The sequence below is a fragment of the Hemiscyllium ocellatum genome, chromosome 31 (genome assembly GCF_020745735.1).
Source record: "Hemiscyllium ocellatum isolate sHemOce1 chromosome 31, sHemOce1.pat.X.cur, whole genome shotgun sequence".
NCBI classification, from domain to species: domain Eukaryota; kingdom Metazoa; phylum Chordata; class Chondrichthyes; order Orectolobiformes; family Hemiscylliidae; genus Hemiscyllium; species Hemiscyllium ocellatum.
Window position 1 is genome coordinate 8,626,799 of NC_083431.1, and position 22,077 is coordinate 8,648,875.

At 45.5% G+C, this 22,077-nt stretch overlaps 1 protein-coding gene across 1 annotated transcript in view; it reads left to right on the forward strand.

Annotated features, from left to right (window-relative positions):
- The first annotated feature begins 6,693 nt into the window (after positions 1–6,693).
- Positions 6,694–22,077, forward strand: part of ppm1e (protein phosphatase, Mg2+/Mn2+ dependent, 1E) — a 132,294-nt gene continuing 116,910 nt past the window's right edge. Inside the window, exon 1 of the mRNA XM_060848225.1 lies at positions 6,694–7,008. Coding sequence (XP_060704208.1) covers positions 6,827–7,008 — 182 coding nt within the window. The 5' untranslated portion in view covers positions 6,694–6,826. The remainder of the gene's footprint in view (positions 7,009–22,077) is intronic.

Sequence of the window (22,077 nt, forward strand, 5' to 3'; positions counted from 1 at the left end):
TGGTCTGGCGATAGAGGAGGCCAAGGACCTGCATGTCCTTGGCGGAGTGGGGAGTTAAAGTATTCAGCCACGGGGCAGTCGGGTTGGTTGGTTGGTGCGGATGTCCCAGAGGTGTTCCCTGAAACATTCCGCAAGTAGGCGACCTGTCTCCCCGATGTAGAGGAGGCCACATCGGGTGCAGCGGATGCAGTAAATGATGTGTGTGGAGGTGCAGGTGAATTTGCGATGGATATAGAAGGATCCGCTGGGGCCTTGGGGGGAGTGTGGGCGCAAGGTTTGCACTTCTTGCGGTTGCAGGGGTGCCAGGAGTGGAGGTTGGGTTGGTAGGGGGTGTGGACCTGACGAGGGAGTGGTCTCTCCGGAACGCTGATTGGGGAGGGGAGGGAAATATATCTCTGGTGGGGTCTATTTGGAGGTGGCGGAAATGACGGAGGATGATATGATGTATCTGGAGGTTGGTGGGGTGGAAGTTGAGGGCCAGTAGGGTTCTGTCCAGGTGGCGATTGGAGGGGCGGGGCTGGTGCGGAGGTGCAGGAAATGGAGGAGATGCGGTGGAGAGCATTGTCGACAACGTCGGAGGGGAAATTGTGGTCTTTGACGAAGGAGGCCATTTGAGTACTGAAAAACCCTCCGTCGCCAGACCCTGACCACACGATGCCTAGAGGAAGAGCACCTCATCTTCCACCTAGGAACCCTCCAACCACAAGGGATGAATGTAGATTTCTCCAGCTTCCTCATTTCCCCTCCCCCCACCTTATCTCCGTCCCAACCCCCAGATTCAGCACCGCCCTCTTGACCTGCAATCTTCTTCCCGACCTCTCCGCCCCCACCCCCTCTCCGGCCTATCACCCTCACCCTCACCTCCTTCCACCTATTGCATTCCCAGTGCCCCTCCCACAGATCTTTCATATTTGTTTGAGTTAGAGTCACAGAGTTCTACAGCTTGCAAACAGACCCTACGGTCTAACTCATCCATGCCTACCAGATATCCTACATTGCTGTGGGTCTGGAACCATATGTAGGCCAGACTGGATATAGATGGCAGATTCCCTTCCCTAAAAGGTATTAAAGAACCAGATGGCTTTTAACAACAATTGAAAGTGATTTCATAGCTGCCATTTGACTGGCTCTCTATTCCAGGTTTTATTGAGTTTGAATTTCACCATCCACCATAGTGGGATTTGAACCCCTGACCCCAGAGCACTAGCCAAGGGTTTGGGATTGCTATTCCATTGACATTACCATTACAGCACCGCCTTCCGCTCTAACCTGAGAGCACAGGCAAGATCTTGGATGAACACCTCCGACGCATACCCCTCAAAGGCACACCAGACTACATGCTTAAAAATGGGTTTGATCCCATGAACCTTCAGCTGCCACAGTAGCTGCCTCTTCCTCTGGGTTGACAGTGAGAGCTTGTGAGGAGTTAAGTGGTTAGCTGCAAACCTGGGGGCTGCTGTGTGGAGAGCCAATGGCAATCTGTGCTAGCCTTGTTCTAGTGGGGTTAGTGAGAAGAGAAAAAAATGTCTGAACTTTGCTTCAGGAAATGAGACACGAGGCAGAAAAACAAGTGTTGGAGCGCGGTCTGTTGTTGCTTGATGAAACACTGCCTGTTGTGCAGCCCTGAACAAATTGGATTTAAGAATCAAGAAAAAATAAATTATTGCTAACGCAACACTCTCTCTTACTCATCTGTGCTGTGTCATAAACCTAAGGCTATTTGAAATCAATATACTTGAAGAATGCAGTACAGGCTGCTGTGTAAAAGAATCCGACAACACAAATGAAAGCCATTTCCTCCCCCCTCCCCATTCTCCTGCTATCCCTTTGTATGAGTTACCCAATTGGTTTCCCTACAATTATATTGATAGATTTCCTATTTAATAACTTACCAGATTCCCTTTGGAAAGTTAATGCTAATTCTGCTTCCATGACTTTTTCACACAGCACATTCCAGAGCACTCACTACATAAAATACATGTTCATATTCTTCCATCTTTATTTCTTTTGCCAACTATCTTAGATCAGCATTCTCTGGTTAGTGACCCTACAACCTGTGGAAACATTCACACTTACCAATCCTTCTCATTGTTTTGAATATCTCTCTTAGTAAGTTTTGCCTTCACCCTGGTCTTGAGGAGAACGAGTCTGATTTTCTCCAATCTCCTCCCCCCACCACCTCGCCCACTGAAGTCCCTGGTGTCCTCCTTCGCACTCTTTCCCAAGCCTAGGCATCTTTCCTAAAGTCGAGAGTGTGGTGCTGGAAAAGCACAGCAGGTCAGGCAGCATCTGAGGAGCAGGAGAGTCAATGTTTTGAGCAAAAGCCCTTTCCTAAAGTGCTGTGTCCAAAGTAATTGTGTTTGTCACCACCACTGGTTATCGCATCTCTCCCTCATGCCTAGCATTGGAATGGCTTTTCAGGTGTGATGCACAAATAACCTTCCACAAGAAAAGGGGATTCAGGAGTGATTGTTCATTCCTGATCAAATTCAGAAAGAACTGTTCTGTAGCAATTTACTAAGGACTTCTACCAATTATTAAACATATACTACCGAAATGTAGCCCCATCAAATTTCAGAAACGGAAAACAATATATTCATCCACTAATGTGATTCATTGAGATTTGACTGCTGTCTTGAATCCAAATTGCCTGTCAAAGCTCTGTTCCTTTCACAACTGCATCATGGGGTCAGTTGAATCACAATGACTCTTTCAAATGATGATGCTTTGCCTTGGCATTGGGAATACACACTCCATTCCAAAACTGAGCACCATACTCCAACAAATGTCCAACAAATCTGTCATCTGTCACTTTACAGAATATCTGGAAAGGCCACATACAAAATTTTCGAAAGCTTATTCTTTAATGAGATGTGGTTGTTATTGGCGGCAAGGCTAGCAATCATTGCAGATCCCTAATTGTCCTTGAACTGAGTGGCTTGCTGGGCCATGTCAGAGGGCAATTAAGAGTCAAGAATGTTGCTGTGAGTCTGGAGTCACAAGGGCAGCAAATTTCCTTCCCTGAAGGACATTAGTGAGCCAGATGGATTTCTCTGACAATCAACAATGATTTCATGGTTATCAGTGTTCTGTATACTATCAGTGTGGCCCTGAAAAATGTTCCAATGAAAGATTGTGGGTCTGAACTGTTAAGGACATCGGAACATTGAGCTACCCATCATTCAATGCGATCTGAGCAAACACTCCACCAACGGATCACCAAAACCCTGGAGACCCTAAGTAAGTAAGTAAAATTTTGTTTCCCTCTCTGAACATATCGCCTGACCTGCAAAGTGTTTCAAGCATTTTGTATTTTAATTGCAAAAGATGCAGCATTTTTATAACACCTTTCATGATGTCCCCAGGCAGTTTTTTCTGGTTTAGTGACTGTTATAATGTAGGAGATATATTTTTGTTAGTCAAAGACTATATTTAAATCTGTCTAGTTGAATGAGGGAGTAACACTGGGGTTAACAGTCACAAACTCCAGGCTGTCATCTGAACATCACAATCTATCTCACTGTGATCAAATTACCATTATTTGAATTCACATTTAGCTGTGGCCAAACAATGGAGTATAAATATTTAAATAAAAATGTCACAATAGGTTTAACAAAAGTACATTTGCGTTCAATTCTCACTTTCCCAGGTGGAGGTATGTGCCTCCTGATCTCAATGAGATACAATTGGATCAAGTCCAAAACCAGCGACCCCGTCTCTCATTTCAATGATTAGTGTTTTTTGATCGTGTCTACTCTCAATGTGGGAATGCCTCAAAGCATCACATTACTTTACAAGCGCAGAGGCTGTCGCTGCTGTGCAGGTAAATGAGGCAGCTATTCTGTGTTGCCAACATCCTGTGTATGAAAGACACAATGAATCTACTCCTGGTTGGTGAGTGAAGGAAGAATGTTGACCAGGAGAATTTTGTGTTCTTGTTGCATTGGAACAGCAATCTTAAACAGCGCCAGAATGGTAGAGGAGAATCTTGGTTTAATATCTAATTATAATTTTATATTGTAGTACAATACTTCTCGAGAAGAGTCGTACAGGACTTGAAACATTAATTCTGCACACATCAGGACATCCCCAAGATTACCACAGTAGAGGAGAGCAACATTTTTTTGCTGGGCCGAATGGCCTGCTTCCATACTGTAAGGATTCTATGAAGAGTTAGTGATTGTTGGAATCTGATTGGTACAGGTGTTGTCATGGAGAATGCATCTATTGGATGATGACTGACAGTTAACTGCCAAACATTTCTTGAATTTTAAACTAGGTAGGTTGATTCTGATTGGTCAAGGCATTGTCTTGAGGAATGAACTAGAGAATGGCTAGGATATCTATTTATATACTTGCATACAGCATCTGATCCAAAATGTAACCTGATTCATATGTCCAAAATACTAAGACAAAGTTACATATGTTTGAGTGAGGTTTCAATGTCCACCTCAATCTCAGACCTGTTAACTTGTAGTTATAAATCTGAGGTTGATACCTAAATTATTGGCCCCTTCAGGCAGATATAGAAGCAGGAACAGTTGCAGCATTTAAACATTTGGACAGCTACATGGATGGGTGACGGTTAGGGGAATATGGGCCAAAGACAGGAAAGTGGGACTAGTTTAGTTTAGGAAACCTGGTCAGCATGGATGAGTTGGGCCGAAGGGCCTGTTTCCATGCTCTATAACTCTGAATGTCTGTCGAACAGCCCAACTTCTCTGGAAAGAAGAGCAGGTGGCATCTCCTTGGTGTCCTGGCTGACATCTATATCTCCACCAACACTAGAAAAAGAGTTTATTTGTTCATAAGTTTATTGAAGTTTGTGGGTATTTGCTATGGACAAATTGGTTCTGCATTCACTGCATGACAACACGAATAAGTGACTAAAATGGATAAATTGCATTAAAGTGTTTTAGCACATTACAGGGTTGTGAAAACACTATTGGAATGAATGCCTTTCAGCTGAGTAACAGCACTGGACCATTACCTCACTGCCTTCTGACTCAGAAATGCAAGTGTTACTAACGGAGTGGAGGCTGAACCTAAGGTATAGTGAAGAATAACCTAACGATTGTGATGTCCTAAAGCTGTGGCCAAACACTTTATAAAGGTATCTTCGCTCTTATTCCTTCATAGAGTATTCCATGTTATTCCATCATTTTGATCGGTTAGCTGCCTGTTTCTGGAATTACCTCTCTAATTCTCCCTTTTGTGAGCATTGATATATTTATAAGGAAAGCTAATATGTCCTTGAGGGAGGGAGGAATTGTGCAGACTTCCTTGGTCATTTCCCACCCCTAGCTGTGCATGAGAGAGGTAAAGCACACGCTGTTCTCTGTTTCCATGGCTGGTTCTTTTTTCTCCTGGTGGAACAGGTCTCCAGTCTGTATCTTGAAAGGGTGCAACTTCATATCAAGCATGACTAACAAGGAGATCTCCAACTCTCTCCATTAGTGTCTCACAAGCGTTTATATGTTGTTTATTTACCTCAGACTCTTACATATTTCAGTAAGATCACCTCTTGTTCTGCGAAAGTCTAACGGGTACAAGCCCAAACTGTCCACCCTTTCTTAGTAAGAAAACACCCTGGTCCCAGCAAGCAGTCAAGTGAACCTTCTCTGAATTGCTTCTTAGGCAATTATGTCCTTTCTGATATAGGGAGTCCGAGACTGTACACTACGCTAGACGTGACCTCAACTATGCTCTGTACACTTGTAGAAAAACATCCTGACTTTTATATTTTACTCTGCTTGCAATACACAGCAAATATTTCATTTGCCTTCCTAATCACTTTTTGTACCTGCAGAACATGTTTTTCTTTATTTCAGATATCCAAATTCCTCTGTACTTGTGTCCTGACCAGCTGATTTTTAATTTGAATTTTCAAAGTCAAGCTTTTATGAGAGCCAGTGACGAGGGAGCGAGCCTGTGTGAGGTGGAGATGGTGCCATGTTCATGTGTCTATGGAGGAGGTGCTGCACATACACACTGGTGTCTACAGGGGAGACTGTGTATGTGTCCACAAATATCCATGGTGAGAATATTCAGATGTAGTGAATGTCTATGTAGCAGACTGTACATCTGCCACATGTGTCTATGGGTAATAGCAAGACTGCACAGATATGTGTCTGTGGGCAAGACCTACATGGGCACATGAATGTCAATGGTGAAACTACATATGCACATGTGTGTCTCTAGGTGAGACTGTACATGCTTGCATGTGTGGACAAGACTGTACACGTGTGTGTCTTTGGGTGAGAGTGTACATGTATGCAATAGTGTCTGTGGGTGAGAATGTACACATGTACAACCAAGTCTGTGGCAGAGACTGACATGTATACATGAGTGTATACGCACGACTGTACAAGTGTACACGAGTGACTATGCTGGAGACCGTACATGTGTCTGAGGGCGAGACTGTACAACACTGTACATGTGCACACGCATGTATAAGGGCGATGCACATGCCCACGCATATATGTACATAACAGTATATGTGTGATGCTGTGGGTTAGATCGTGCACGCTCACTGTGAGGAAGAGAGGCATGGACGCGAACGTGGATTAGACTGGGGCGCGCGGCAGTGGATGGGGCGCGCGGCAGTGGATGGGGCGCGTGTATGTATGCACGGGGGCGGGGGGAGGTGGTGGGCAGAAGGTGGTGTGGCGCGCACGCCGGGGGTGTCGGGAGCGCGCACGCCCTCCCCGATCCTGCCCCTCTCTCTCTCTCTCTCTGTCTTGTCTGTGTGCTCCGCTCTGCCCGGGCTGAGCCGGCTGCTGCTGCTGCTGCGGATCCGCTCGGGGGGCTCCGGGAATGCGAAGCGATGGCAGCGTCGGCCAGCGAGGAGAGCGCCTTCCGCAGGTTCCTGGAGCTGCTGCTGCGCCAATTCCGGGGCCCCTTCGGCGAGGAAGACCCTGTCCCCCTCCGGCCGGTCTCCAACCACATCACCGAGGAGGAGCTGGAGGGCGAGTGCTTGGACCTGTGCCTCCAGCATCTCTGCAGATAGTTAAGTACCGATCTTATTCTGACTTAACACCCCCCATCCCAGACCCAGTGTCTGCCCCCATCCATCCATCCCTCCCCTCCCTTCCCCATCTCAACCTCAACACCCTGTAAGTGCAATAAATAGCAGACACTCTACAAAGTGAGAGAGAAAGAGACAAAGTACTTGGGAATCTGAGGCTAGAAGCGGAAATTGGGCCGAATGTGATTACACAAAGCTTTTATTCCTCTTGGAAATCAGGGTTTTTGTTTGGGGGGGTGGTGAGGGTTAGGTGTTCCTTGGAGAGAGTGGCTGAGAGCATGAAATTGACCCTGAGAACGGTCCTGGCGATTGCGAGTGAAGTACAGTTGGAAGAGGATGCCTCCAGGTAACTGAACAAGCCGAATTCCCAAGAGACAAGGGCTGCTCTGACGAGCAAAATGTCACACGGTCAAACGGGAATTTGACATTGAAAAGCTGCTCTGAGTAACCCCGAGAAAGGGTTAGAAGGAATTGAGGGAGCTGTGTAAACTCCCATGTAAAGAGAACAATAAGAGAACGCAGCAGCAATATCTAAACAAAAGGCACACTGCATCCTCTGTGTTTACCGAAGCTTATCTGGAACACTTAAATCGGATAGGATCAGGTTTGACCCGGGCTGGGGAAGTGACCGATTAATCTGCTTTTAGCTGTTAGACAGGAAAGCCCAAGGCTATTTCTGAATATCCAGGCTGCGAGCCGAGGGGTTGGCAGCGGAGCTGAAGTTACCAGACGCTGTCAAAGTTGCATCGCAGAATTTGTTCCTTTGTCTTACAGTTTTTTTTTGAAGAAAGGCGATGATTTCTTTATGTCGCTGCACACCGTTAGACACCTCCTCCAGGCGGTCTGGTAAATGTTACAGCTGCTTTCTGCTCTTTACCTGGCGGAGTCGGGGATTGGGGGGAGGAAGCGGGTGATATTTTTGATTTGCGAAAAAAATTGACCATGTTTTTTAACTAACGGGGGCTGGGGCGGAGAGAGTGCGTTGGATTTGCCCGCCCCTTGTTCTCTGTGGTACCCCCTTTATTGTTGTCTGTCTGTGGAAATTGCATTTAAGTTTCATTTTGTCTCATGTACTGGGTTGCACGTTGCCTGAGGTCTGAGCCTGGTGGGTTTTTTTCGGGGGGGAGGTGGTGTAGGGTAGCAGCTTTTCCTGTAAGCTCACAGAAGAGGGATGAAGAAGTGATGCTCGCATCAACTCGCTGGCTTTGCCCGGAATGACCTGGGTTTAGTTGTGAAAATGTGGGTGTATCGGTTTACCCAGGACAGTGAACCCGGCCGGCCGTGAGGACTGAGGGTCCTGTAACCTCCCAACACTGAGGGAGCAGCTCGCTCTCAGAAACCTGTCCCCACACCCTAAAAGAGACAGGGAACAAATGATGGTGCTCCCCCGCTTATCCTGAGGAACTGTCAGGCGCGCCGCCGCGCTCCCGGCGCGCCCCCAAGTCTCCCCATGCACACATCCATCTCTCCCCTTCCCCACATACACGCGTTTCTCCTGGCCGCTGTTTTGTAGCTTTGCTTTGCCAGCGAATATTTTATTTCTTGCTTTTTTAAAAAAAATGTAAACCCAGTAACTTTTATTTTAGAGTTTCATTTAAAACCATCCCTTCCAGCCCTCGCCTCTTCCAGCTGCTTAATTTCAATGATCCCATTATTCAAATTTTAAACTCACTTTGGCGAGTTAGTATTTTTTAAAAATTCAAATCATTGGGGAATAGTTTTGAATGCACACTAGAAACAACTTTGAAATGTCAGGCGTATAAATCATTTCCAAGGTGACAGCAGGTTTAAGACTCGTTATTTTCACCTTGACAACAGAATTGGTGAGGAAATGGTGGTTTACCCACTGACTAATAACCTCATTGGAGAGTTACAGCTGTGTTCGGCTCCTCTGTGCGTAAGGCAGTCTGGACTGGTATTTATGCCTGGATATTAGCCTCCTCCTGTTGTCTCTCCATACCGTGTCTCCTTCTACTCAGGTATACTCTTGAACAGCTGTTTCACCTGCTGAGTTAGCTCGGATTTTGCAGTCTGATATGCAAATCCAGTTGCTGTATACTTCAACTTTATGGAATTATCAGCCTGGGATTTTGTGTCTCTGGATCAGAGATTTTGTTTTGTATAGCTTTGTGAGGTATGGCTGTTTCCCATCCCTAATTGCCCTGCAACTGAGTGGCTTGCTTTGCCACTTCAGAGGGCATTTAACAGGGCAATCAGTCACATTATTGTGGGTCTGGAGTCACGTATGGGCTAGACCAGGTAGAGAGCAGATTTCCCTAAACCAAATGAGTCTTTTATGACAATCGATGTGGTCACCATTACTGTGACTGGTTTTAATTCCAGATTTCGGAACTGAATTTAAGATTCATGTGCCGTGGTAAGATTTGAACCCACGTTTCCAGAGCATTAACTTGGGTCTCTGGAAGGAGATTGTCACTGTGCTGCCACCACCCCCGTAGTGGGTTTAATCTCCAAAATCCTAGTCACTGAGTATTGCAATGATAAGAGCCCTGACAGTCTTCGTATGTCCAAATTGCCCACTCAGCGTATAACACAGCATAATAAATAGGAACAGAGTATTCCTTTCAGCCTGTCAAACCTGCCCCACAATTCAGTAAAATCAATCACAATTGGATGAGGCCAGGTCCATTTGTGGCCTCAATTCCATTTTGCTGTCACCTGTCTCGCTGCAATAATCGTTGGATATCTGAACGGGATGGTAACTCTCAATGAAACAGAAACTCAACTGGTCTTGAGTAGCATGTGTGGATCAAGAGAATCAGAACATGTGTCAGTTCAGATGAAACTTTAACTGTCTTTTTCTCTGTCTCTGTCTTTCTCTCTCTCTCTCTGTCTCTCCACAGATGCTGCCAGACTTGATTAGTAATCCCAGTATTTCCAGATTCCCTTTCAGTCTACAGTATTTTGTGTTCTGGTAGCTCTGAGACTATCCTCGGATTGAACAGCCTGCTGTGCGGAGTCTGCGTGATGTAATGCTGGGATTAAACATCAGCAGAGTGCACTGTACAAGGGGAGGGACACCCAGCTTGTATTGAGCAGCACTCTGACAAGCTGCTCATTACTGGGTCAGGAGACACAGAAAATATTGCAAACACCTGGCAGCATCCATGGAGAGAGAAGCAAGAGTTAACGTTTCAGATTTCATCCAAACGGGGCAAAGTTAGAAATGTATAAGGTTTTATGCCGGCACAATGGAGAGGACGGAGGGTGCAAAAAGACATGCACAAATTTGTGAAGGTTGTGCATCAAGTGGATAGGAAGGGCAGGTTGACCTTGACTGGGAGATCAGTGACTAGGAGGCATGGATTTAAAGTGATTAGTTGAAATATTTTAGTTGAAAAATTAGAATAGAGATGAGGAGACAATTTTTCACCCAGTGGGTGGGTAGGCTTTTGCAACCCCCTGCCTGAAAAGGTAGTAGAAACTTAATAAGAACCAAATTTTTTAAAAGGTGTCAGTATGTGTACTGTAAGCTGGAGTGTTTTTAAAACTTCATCCACAGGATGTAGGTATCACTGGCCAGGACAGCAATTATTGGAGAAAGTGAGGACTGCAGATGCTGGAGATCAGAGTCGAGAGTGTGGTGCTGGAAAAGCACAGCAGGTCAGGCAGCATCGAGTTGCAGGAGAATCGACGTTTCAGGTGTAAGCCCTTCATCAGGAATTCTAATGAAGGGCTTACGCTCGAAACATTGATTCTCCTGCTCCTTGGATGCTGCCTGACATGCTGTGCTTTTCCAAGGCAGCAATTATTGCCCATCCCTAATTGCCCAGAGGTCAGACCAGTTTGCTGTAGATCTGGACTCACATGTAGGTTTGCCTTTGTAAAGGACATTCGAGAACCAGATAGGGTTTACCGGACAATGGTTCCGTTAGCGATTGAATTGAAATGACACTATTTGCTACGGTGGAATTTGAACCTAGGTCTCTGAATTAATAGATGAGGGATAATATCATCAGACCATCCCCTCCCTACAGACCAAATGCTGACAAATGAGATTGATTAGGTTGGGAGGCTCGTTTCTTACCTGGTGCAGACTCAAGTGCCATTATCTTTCTATGATTCTTAGAGCAAAGAGAAAAGTCTGCTTTTGGATGGAAAGCAGGAGAGATTAATGACAAAAGAGGTGGCAAAAAGTGACAAAAGATGTAATTAGAGGAGGTGCGAATGGCAGAAGAATAAACGGCTGTCTCCCCGGGAAAGCAGAGAAAAAAACAAGAGGAAAACCGAAAGTAAGATTGGAACTTGGAAAGGAAAGGTAATTCTCAATTAGAGTGCACCTGATTGTTCTGAATTGGTGCAGCACCACACTGGGGTTTCCCATTGAGTTGCAATCAAGCTCAGGATGATACCAGAACATAAAGGATCCCTTCAGGAAAGGTGAAACAGTCTGGGGCTCAATTCCAAAGAACCGAAGTCTGAGACGAGTCCTGATTGAAGGTTTTAAAACTGTATGGGGGCTTGTAAGTGGAACCAAGACAAGCCACCAATAATAAAAGCTAGTCAACAATAAGTACCATAGTGTATTCAGGAGAAATGTCTTTGTCCTGAAAGACATTAGAATGTGGAACTGAGTACTGCAGAATCCACAATCCCCAAAGGCAGGTGCTGGATCCATACACCCTTCTGCACATTGATGTTTCATGAGTTCTGGTTGGTTGGATGCTGGGATTCTCACTGGCTCCTTCCACTGTTGGGCCTCCATCAGGGCCTATCAATGCTAAAAGAGCTGGTACTCTTCTCCAGATTGGACCATCTCCCCACAAGTCAGGAGAACATTGCAGGTTAACCTAAGGGGAAATTAGCTTCACTGGATGGAGCAAAGGATGGAGTTTCTGATAGGGGGGAGAGGAGGTTCATGTGGAATGTAGACACTAGCATGGACTAGTTGGGTCACATGGCTAGGTTCTATGCAATTAATTCAGTCTGATATGCAAATTGCCTTACATGCATACTGTTCATACTTTGACTAATTTGTATTTGTTAGTGTCAGATGGGAGTCTGTGCATTTATCAGTCAGTGCTTTTTTTCAAATACACTAGTGCACTGTTGGTCAGCATGTTTCTTTTTTATTAGTTAAACAGATCTCATCTTATTTTAGTGTATACCTTCATTTGGAAACTCACGACTCTGTACCTTGCAGAGGCTGCACCTCCCCGTCTTTGTGCTAGAGGGCAGTGTGGGGCTGAGCCAGACAAGGAGTGCCGGCTGCTGGTGTGGGCTCATTGATTGTCCAGCAAGATGTGGGAGGGACTGACCCATTGGTCTTTATAAAGACCTGTTGCATTTCAGTTGCAATATTTCCCACAACCTGTTGCACCATCCCTCAACAACCTACACATATGAGATTTTCCATTTTGTGGATTGAATTCTCTTTCCAGATGGGAACCTGAAATGTTGACTTCTAACATTTTAGTTCACAAGAGTGACCTGTGTGTGTTGTGCATAGAACCTAGAACACTACAGCATAGAAACAGGCCCATGCCACCAAATTAAATGAATCCCTTCTCCCTGTCCTTGGTCCATACCCCTCCATCTTGCATTTTCATGTGCCCCTAGTCTATCTGCCAACCCAACTTCCCCCTCACATCTCCTTGGAACTTTGCCCCTCTCACCTTAGTATTAGCATATTTTAAATGACAGTCACAGGAATGAGCCTTGGATCAATGTGACCCTCCCCTAGTGCAATACTGAGGGATTGTCACATTGTTAGCAACACTAACTGGTTGAGATGGTAAATTGAGGCTCTGTCTACCTTTATCATGGAGACAGAAAAGATTCTGTGGTACTCGTTCAAAGGAGAGCAGGGAGTTCTGCCACATGTCCTCCAGAATAGATTACCTGCTTGTTATCCTGTAACAAATCTGTCACAAATTGGCTAATAACTGCACTTTGTTAGCAAAATGTGCAAAGGGGGCCAATCCAGTAATTTTTCAAGACAAGTCAGAGAGATAGTTTCACATTTCTACAGCAACTTCTGCACCCTCAAAACATCCCAGAGCGGTTTCCAGTCAATGAAGTATTATGATGGGATGTAATCGCTGTTGTAACATGTAGGAAGTTATATCCACCCAAGAGAGCGGAGAGCATTTCTCAGTAAAGAGCCGCATCGTTGGCAGTGCTGCACTCCCTCAACACTGGCTGGCCAGAATTGCACCAAGCTGAGCCAGAGCTTGGACCTGGAAATCCCTGCCTCAGCAACAAGCCTTTAAAACAGAAAGACTAGAGTAATGCCGAACAAAGTACCTGTTCCTCTCCCTGACCAGGGCTCCTGGCCATTGGTTGTTACTCCACTGTCTGGAATGAACAGGCACCGTGCCTTTGGGGTTTATGACCTACCATCTATAACCAGATGGATCCATTTGAGGTTAACCTATCTGGGTAGTTGTCACTGAATCAGAGCTGCTCACCTATCTCTGTGGCTGAACTCTAAGCAAAGGCTCGAGTAAGCCAGGAGCATGAGGAGAATGTCAGTGTCGGGACTGTTCCGTGTCTTCATGTAGAAATGGTTTGTCGTCTCTTGAAGGGAAACTGAGAGGAAGGTCCTAACTCATCTCTCTGGGCCTCCTCCATTTGCACCTTCAATAATTCTGCTCATGTTTCATGCTTTACTGGAAGAACAGAAATTTCTGCAATTTAATATTGGGAAGGCTGAAGCCAGAGCTAGGGAGGGAGTTCCAGGCTTTTGACCCAGCGGTAAGGAAGGAACGATGATATATGACAAAGTCAGGATGGTGAGTGGCTTGGAAGGGAACTTGCAGGTGGTGGTGTTCCCATGTGTCTGCTGTCTTTGTTCCTCTAGATGGTACAGGTCACAGGCTGGAAGGAGCCTTGGTGAATTTCTGCAGTACAGAAATTTCTGGAGATGGTATGTAGTGTGGCCTGGCATCAATGGTGAAGAGAGTGAATGCGGTGCCAATCAAACGGGCTGCTTTGCCCTGGATGGTGTCAAGCTTCTCGAGTTGGAGCTGCACTCATCCAGGCAAGTGGGGAGTATTCCATAACACTCCTGCCTTGTGCCTTGCAGATGGTGGACAGGCTTTGGGGATTCAGGAGGTGAGTTACTCACTGAGGTATTCCTAGCCTCTGACCTGCTGTTGTATCCACTATGTATTTATATGGCTGTGCTGATAGGCCTTCTGGTCAATGCTAAACCTCCCCACCCCAACACACTGAGAAATTTAGTAATTGGATGCAAATTATTTGGGATTTCATTCCAAACTTCAGTGATTAATGACATTAGTTCATAAGGATTAGTTCGTGTGGACTAGTTCATAAGTCTGCATATATTCAAGTCATCCTCAAATGAGAATTGGATATAAATACTCGAAAGAGCAAAGATTGCATGGGTGGGGGAGCTGACTGTGATAAAAAAAAAGAGCTAGCAAAGATCTGATGGGCCAAATTTGCTACCTTTCCATTCTATGGTTTTAAAAAGTTGTTTGACTGGTTGGGTCAGAAGGTTGTGTCATAAAAACTCAACAAATGCACCCAGGAAGAGTTGGCAATACCACGCCCGAGTTAGTTGGTTAAAGACAGAGGGAGTTTCTGTTCTTAGACGTATCACACATGTTTAAAATGATCTGAGCAATAACCTGCTAACTCCCCAACCTCAGAGGTTAGAATGTTGTCACTGTCATAGGAAGCCAAACAGCTGATTTATGTGCAGAAAGTTTCCACAAATGGCAGAAGCATCAATCAGTGCACCATCTGCTTTGAGAATTAGTTAAGGGACAATTGCTGGAAAGGACAGTAAGTCCTGCCCAAGCTTGCTTCTTTGAAACAGTAACCACTGGATCCATGTGAGAGGGCCTTGCTTTGCTACTTTTCTCCTGGGTGTGTCATGCATGACAATGTACTCAAATATCTGAAAAGGTGCTTGAGCCCACAATCTGTTGGCTCAGGACCAGTTCTCCCTAATTCCCAAGAGCCCTCGGGCGTGGTATTGCCAACTCTTCCTGGGTGCATTTGTTGAGTTTTTATGACACAACCTTCTGACCCAACCAGTCAAACAACTTTTTAAAACCCTAGAATGGAAAGGTAGCAAATTTGGCCCATCAGATCTTTGCTAGCTCTTTTTTTTAATCACAGTCAGCTCCCCCACCCATGCAATCTTTGCTCTTTCAAGTTTTTATATCCAATTCTCATTTGAGGGTGACTTGAATATATACCACAGTGCATTGGAGATCCCAACCACTCGTTCCTCATCCTGTTGCCACTTCACCTCAAATCCGTGTCCCTCTGGCTATTAACCCCTCAGCCTTGGGAAGGAATTTCTCTTCATTACTGCTTCTGTCCCCTTCTTGATTTCAAACCCTCGATCAAATCATTTCCCCCATTTCAGTGACCAATGAACACAAGTGTGTGAGGAAACTATTAGGAGATCTAGTGGCGCAGTGGGTAGTGGGGAGGGATTCCGGTTTCTGGATAACTGGGGTCCTTTCTGGGGAAGGTGGGACCTCTATAAAAAGGATGGTCTACACTTGAACCTGAGGGGCACCAGTATCCTTGGGGGGAGGTTTGCTAGTGCTCTTTGGGAGGGTTTAAACTAACTCCGCGGGGGCATGGGAACCAGGACTGTAGCTTTAGGGTACAGGACCTTGAGTGTAGGGAGGTTAGGAATAATGCAGCGATCTCTAAGGAGGGTGCCTGTAACCAGAAAGGTGGATTGAAGTGTGTATACTTCAATGCCAGAAGTATAAGGAATAAGGTAGGTGAACTTGCAGCGTGGGTTGGTACCTGGGACTTCGATGTTGTGGCCATTACAGAGACGTGGGTAGAACAGGGACAAGAATGGCTGTTGCACGTTCCAGGGTTCAAATGTTTTAGTAGGATCAGACATGGGGGTAAAAAAGGGGGAGGTGTGGCATTACTTGTCAAAGACAGTATCACAGCAGTGGAATGGACGATGGAAGAGGACTTGCCATCTGAGGTAGTTTGGGCTGAGGTTAGAAATAGGAAAGGTGAGGTCACCCTGTTAGGTGTTTTCTACAGGCCTCCTAATAGTCCTAGAGAAGTAGAGGATAATATTGCGAGGATGATTCAGGAAAAGAGTGAAGGTAGCAGGGTGGTTGTTATGGGGGACTTTAACTTCCCAGATATTGACTGGGAGAGCTATAGCTCGAGTTCATTAGATGGGTCGGTGTTTGTACAATGTGTGCAGGAGGGTTTCCTGACACAATATGTCGACAGGCCAACAAGAGGGGAGGCTATATTGGATTTGGTTCTAGGTAATGAACCAGGCCAGGTGTTAGACTTGGAGGTAGGTGAGCACTTCGGGGACAGTGACCACAACTCGGTGACTTTTACTTTAGTGATGGAGAGGGATAATCGTGTGCCGCAGGGCAAGAGCTATAGCTGGGGGCAGGGAAATTATGATGCAGTGAGGCATGACTTAGGATGTGTGGATTGGAAAAACAGGCTTCAAGAGAAGAACACTAATGAGATGTGGGGAGTGTTCAAGGAGCAGCTACTGCGTGTCCTCGATAGGTATGTACCAGTCAGGCATGGTGTAAAGGGCCTTGTGAGGCAGCCGTGGTTTAGTAAGGAATTGGAGTCCCTTGTGAAAGGGAAGAAGGCGGCATATGTAAAGATGAGGCGTGAAGGTTCAGTAGGGGCGATTGAGAGTTATAAGGTAGCCAGGAAGGAGCTAAAGAGGGAGCTAAGAGAAGCGAGAAGGGGACATGAAAAGTCTTTAGCTGGTAGGATTAGGGAAAACCCAAAGGCTTTCTATAGGTATGTCAAGAATAAAAGGATGACTAGGGTAGGTATCGGTCCAGTCAAGGATAGTAGTGGGAAGTTGTGTGTGGAGGCGGAGGAGATTGGAGAGACATTAAATCAGTACTTTTCATCAGTATTCACTCAGGAACAGGACACTGTTGCTGATGTGAATATGGAATCACAAATAATTAGAATGGATGCCCTGGAAATATGCAGGGAAGAGGTTTTGGGAATATTGGAAAGGATGAATATAGATAAGTCTCCTGGGCCTGATGGCATTTACCCCAGGATCCTATGGGAAGCTAGGGAGGAGATAGCAGAGCCATTGGCCTGGATTTTTATGTCGTCGTTGTCAACAGGAATAGTACCAGAGGACTGGAGGATAGCGAATGTGGTCCCATTGTTCAAGAAAGGGAGTAGGGATAGCCCTAGCAACTATAGGCCAGTGAGTCTGACTTCAGTGGTGGGCAAAGTCTTAGAGAGAATGGTAAGGGATAAGATTTATGAACATCTGGGTAGGAATAACGTGATCAGGGATAGCCAGCATGGTTTTGTGAAGGGCAGGTCGTGCCTCACAAACCTTATTGAGTTCTTTGAGAAGGTGACCAAGGAAGTGGATGAGGGTAAAGCAGTAGATGTTGTGTATATGGATTTTAGTAAGGCGTTCGATAAGGTTCCCCATGGTAGGCTAATGCTAAAACTTCGGAGGTATGGCATTGAGGATACATTAGAGGTTTGGATTAGGAATTGGCTGGCTGGAAGGAGACAGAGGGTAGTAGTTGATGGATTATGTTCATCTTGGAGCGCAGTTACTAGCGGTGTACCACAAGGATCTGTTTTGGGACCATTGCTTTTTGTTATCTTTATAAATGATCTAGAGGAAGGACTTGAAAGCTGGGTAAGCAAGTTTGCGGATGACACAAAAGTCGGTGGAGTTGTGGATAGTGAGGAAGGAAGTGGTAGGTTACAGCGGGATATAGATAAGTTGCAGAGCTGGGCGGAAATGTGGCAAATGGAATTCAATGTAGCTAAGTGCGAAGTCGTTCACTTTGGTAGGAATAACAAGATGATGGATTACTGGGCTAATGGTAGGCTACTTGGTAGTGTGGATGAGCAGAGGGATCTTGGTGTCCATGTACACAGATCTCTGAAAGTTGCCACCCAGGTAAATAGTGCTGTGAGGAAGGCATATGGTGTACTGGGCTTTATTGGCAGAGGAATTGAGTTCCGGAGTCCTGAGGTCATGTTGCAGTTGTATAAGACTCTGGTGCGGCCTCATCTGGAGTATTGTGTGCAGTTTTGGTCGCCATACTATAGGAAGGATGTGGAAGCTTTAGAACGAGTGCAGAGGAGGTTTACCAGGATGTTGCCTGGAATGGTAGGAAAATCTTATGAGGAAAGGCTGAGGCACTTGGGGCTGTTCTCATTGGAGAAGAGAAGGTTTAGGGGAGATCTGATAGAAGTGTATAAGATGATTAGGGGTTTAGATAGGGTAGATACTAAGAACCTTTTACCGCTAATGGAGTCAGGTGTTACTAGGGGACATAGCTTTAAATTAAGGGGTGGTAGGTATAGGACAGATGTTAGGGGTAGATTCTTCACACAGCGGGTTGTGAGTTCATGGAATGCCCTGCCCGTATCAGTGGTGAACTCTCCTTCTTTATGGTCATTTAAGCGGGCATTGGATAGGCATTTGGAAGTTATTGGGCTAGTATAGGTTAGGTAGGATTCGGTCGGCGCAACATCGAGGGCCGAAGGGCCTGTACTGCGCTGTATCCTTCTATGTTCTATGTTCTATGTACACTAGTACTCTGCACCAGTACCTCCAAGTTCACGTCTCTTTTAGAAAAAGCATCTTATTGTTGCCAAAGATGTTGATTGACGAGTTGTAAGTCCTTCTGACGGGTCCACGGTAGGTGGTGACTGGGGAAGCCAGAACCATGGAGTGCAGTCGCCTCCCCATGTTAAAGGACTCCTTGTGCCAGCTCTTTCTGTGAACAAGCATTACTTCTGTTCCAAGGGACTGAGACACATGTGGAAACCACACATCCTGTGACCTTTCTGCTGGCTGTTGCTTGAAATCTTTTGGAGACACCAGGGATTATTTTTGATGAATTGGCAACCCCTCCTCAAACCCCTTTCAAAAGTTCAAACACAGTGTGGTAGATATGGTGCACTGTGTGTATGATCTACCAATCACAGGCACCCGTGTACTCTTACCTTAATCCTTACCCTAACCTTATCCTAACCCTAACCCTTACCATAATCCTAAACCTTAACCTAACCATAACCCTTATACTAACTCTTACCCTCACCCTTACCCTTATCTTATCCCTTACCCTAACCTAATCCTAATCCTAATCCTAACCCTAACGCTAACCCTTAACCTAACTCTAACCCTTAGCCTTACTTTTACCCTTCCTAAACCTTAGCCTTACCAAACCCTAACCCTTACCCTAATCCTACTCCTAACTCTAACCTAATCCCAACCCTAACCCTTACCCTCACCTTAATCCTTATCCCTACCCTAAACCTTACCTATCCCTAACCTTAATCCTAATCCTAAGGGGCTAAACACCAGAAAAGCCTCTCAAAGTACCTTTTTGTTGTCTCCTTCACTGAGAAGCTCTAATAGGAGAATAAAGGAGACTGACGGTGCAGATTGTCCATTCATGGTGTCTTCAGGAATTGGAGGTGAATCATCAGAAAGCTAACACTAAGCTGAGCGGCTGTTTAAGAACATATGGAGTAAAAGCAGGAGTTGGCCATAATATCCTTTGAGGCCCCTCTGCCGTTCACCTTACCTCATGCCTTACCCTCTAGCTATACAGAACCGCTCGGTTCCTTATGGCTCCTTATGTATCCCTGTGGCCTTGGGCTTTATTTTCTTCAAGTGTCTAACCAATTTCTTTTGAAATCATCGCCTTGGTGCCAAGCCTGTTGTACAGGCAGTGAGTTCTGGGTCATTATCACTTGCTGCGTTAATGTGTTCTTCCTCATGGCCGTTCACATCCAAGATTTTAAACCCTCTAATGCTTGCGAACTCCTTTTCTTTGTCCATCTTATTCAAATTTTGAACACCTCCTGCATCATGTATACCTTCCATCAACCTCCTTTACGCCAAGAAAAACCACCCCCAGCTTCTGTAATTGTACCTTGAAGCTAAAATCCCTCTTGCCTGGAAATGTATTTTCTGACATCCTCAGAATGGGCTCTCTGGATGGAACCCAAGTCTTGTGCAGGAGCAGGATCCCCTGCTTTGGAAAATTGGAAAGTTCAAAGTCACTATCATAGTTTGTCACACAAAAAAACAGGCCATCCATTCCCTTGAGTGTATTCCGTCGTGACAGACATTATCTACACTCCAGCTACATGCCTCTCTTCTCAATTATTTGTTTCGCTGCTGTTGGCTCAAGTTCCTAACTCTTGACAGATGCTGCTAATTCTTAGTCACTGACACAAAGCTTTGGAGACAGCTTGAGAAAGAGCACAAGGCTTTCCCACATGACACAGTCTCTCGATGTATATTCAAGCCCGTTCTTCATCTGAGCTGAAGACGTTTTGTACGGCCAGGCTGTTGGACCATTGGGTGTTCCGGAACTGAGCCCAGTTCTGCGCCTTCACTTGGGCATCACTAGGGAGCAGTCAAGAGTGGGAACTCTTTGTATTTGACAATAATTTTGTGAGGTGTGGGTATCTCTGGCCTGGCCAGTATTTGATGTCCGTCCCTAATTGTCCTTGAACTGAGAGGCTAGTCAGCCATTTCAGAGGGCAGTGAAGATTCAGCCACATTGTTGTGGGTCTGGAGTCACGTATCGGCCAGACTGGGTCAGGACAGCAGTTTCCCTCCCCTCCAGGACATGAGGGAACCAGATGGAAATTTGCTCCAGATTTTGGATGCTCTCAGTCATGGGAATAGAGTGAAATCGCGCTGGGTCCGAGTCAGAAAAGCAGAGCCTCTGATGGTGTCAGCTGTTGCCGATGGCACATTAACAAATTCAGCCAAGTGACAGTGATGGTAAGTCATAGCTGCAGACGGGTAACTGAGTTAGAGCATGTCATGGTGAGGAATCACGGGCAAGCCATCAGTCAGTGTTGAGATCTCTGTGTGACACATTGCAAGTATGGTCAAGGAGGTGGATAGCTCTGGGGAGACCCAGCACTGCCCGCCCACTGTTTACATAAATGACTTCACACTGCAGCATGACAACTCAGTAAAGGCGTTGGACTACATCGACAAAGGCCATTCAGTCCCTCAAGCCTGTTCCATTATTCAGTGACATCATGACTGATTCTGGCTGAAAGTGAGGACTGCAGATGCTGGAGATCAGAGCTGAAAATGTGTTGCTGGAAAAGTGCAGCAGGTCAGGCAGCATCCAAGGAGCAGGAGAATCGATGTTTCGGGCATGAGCCCTTCTTCAGGAATGGCTCATGCCCGAAACATCGATTCTCCTGCTCCTTGGATGCTGCCTGATCTGCTGCATTTTTCCAGCAACACATTTTCAGCTCTGATTCTGGCTGAACTCTGTTCACCTTCTGCTCATGTTCCTTCATCCCTTGTTTAACATAAAAATTACGTATCTCTGATTTAAAATTAACAACTGACCTAGCCACCAAGTGCCATTCGTGGAAGAGAGTCCCAAACATCTACCACCCTTTGAGTGTTGAAGTGCTACCTAACATCTCTCCTGAACAAACTGGCCCTAATCCTCAGACTATGCCCCGGTTCTAGAATCCCCAACAAATGGAAATATTTTACCTTTATCTACCCTGTCTTTTCCTGTTAATATCTTGAAGACTTTGATTGGATCATCCCTTAACCTTCTAGCTTCTAAGAAAACAGGTCAAATTATTTAATTCTCTTCACCAATTAACCTCTTAAGCCCTGGTATCATTCTTGTAAATCTATGTTGTACTCCCTCCAAGGCCAGTCTATCTTTCCTAAGGTGTTGTGGCCAAATCAGCTCACAGTCTCCAAGTGGGTCCTAACCGGGATTTTGTATAATTGCTGCGTAGCTTCTGCACCCTTTTACTTTGGTTCTCTAGATGTAAAGAGAAGATGACTTGAGTTTCTCCAGAACTAATTCCCATAACTTTTCAATGGCTTTCGCTGTACAAGGTAAGGCCAGTGTAAGAGGCTGAGCAAGTTGAAAAATAAAAACATTTTTCACATATTTAATGTCATTGCTTTGTTTTTGGACACAGCTTGTGTTTGTCCACAAAACTGGGCTGGATGGGGGCTTCCTTATTCTTTTGAAGCCCTGTATATCACACCTTTGTGGGCAGGCTCCCTGTGATTTCACCAATCT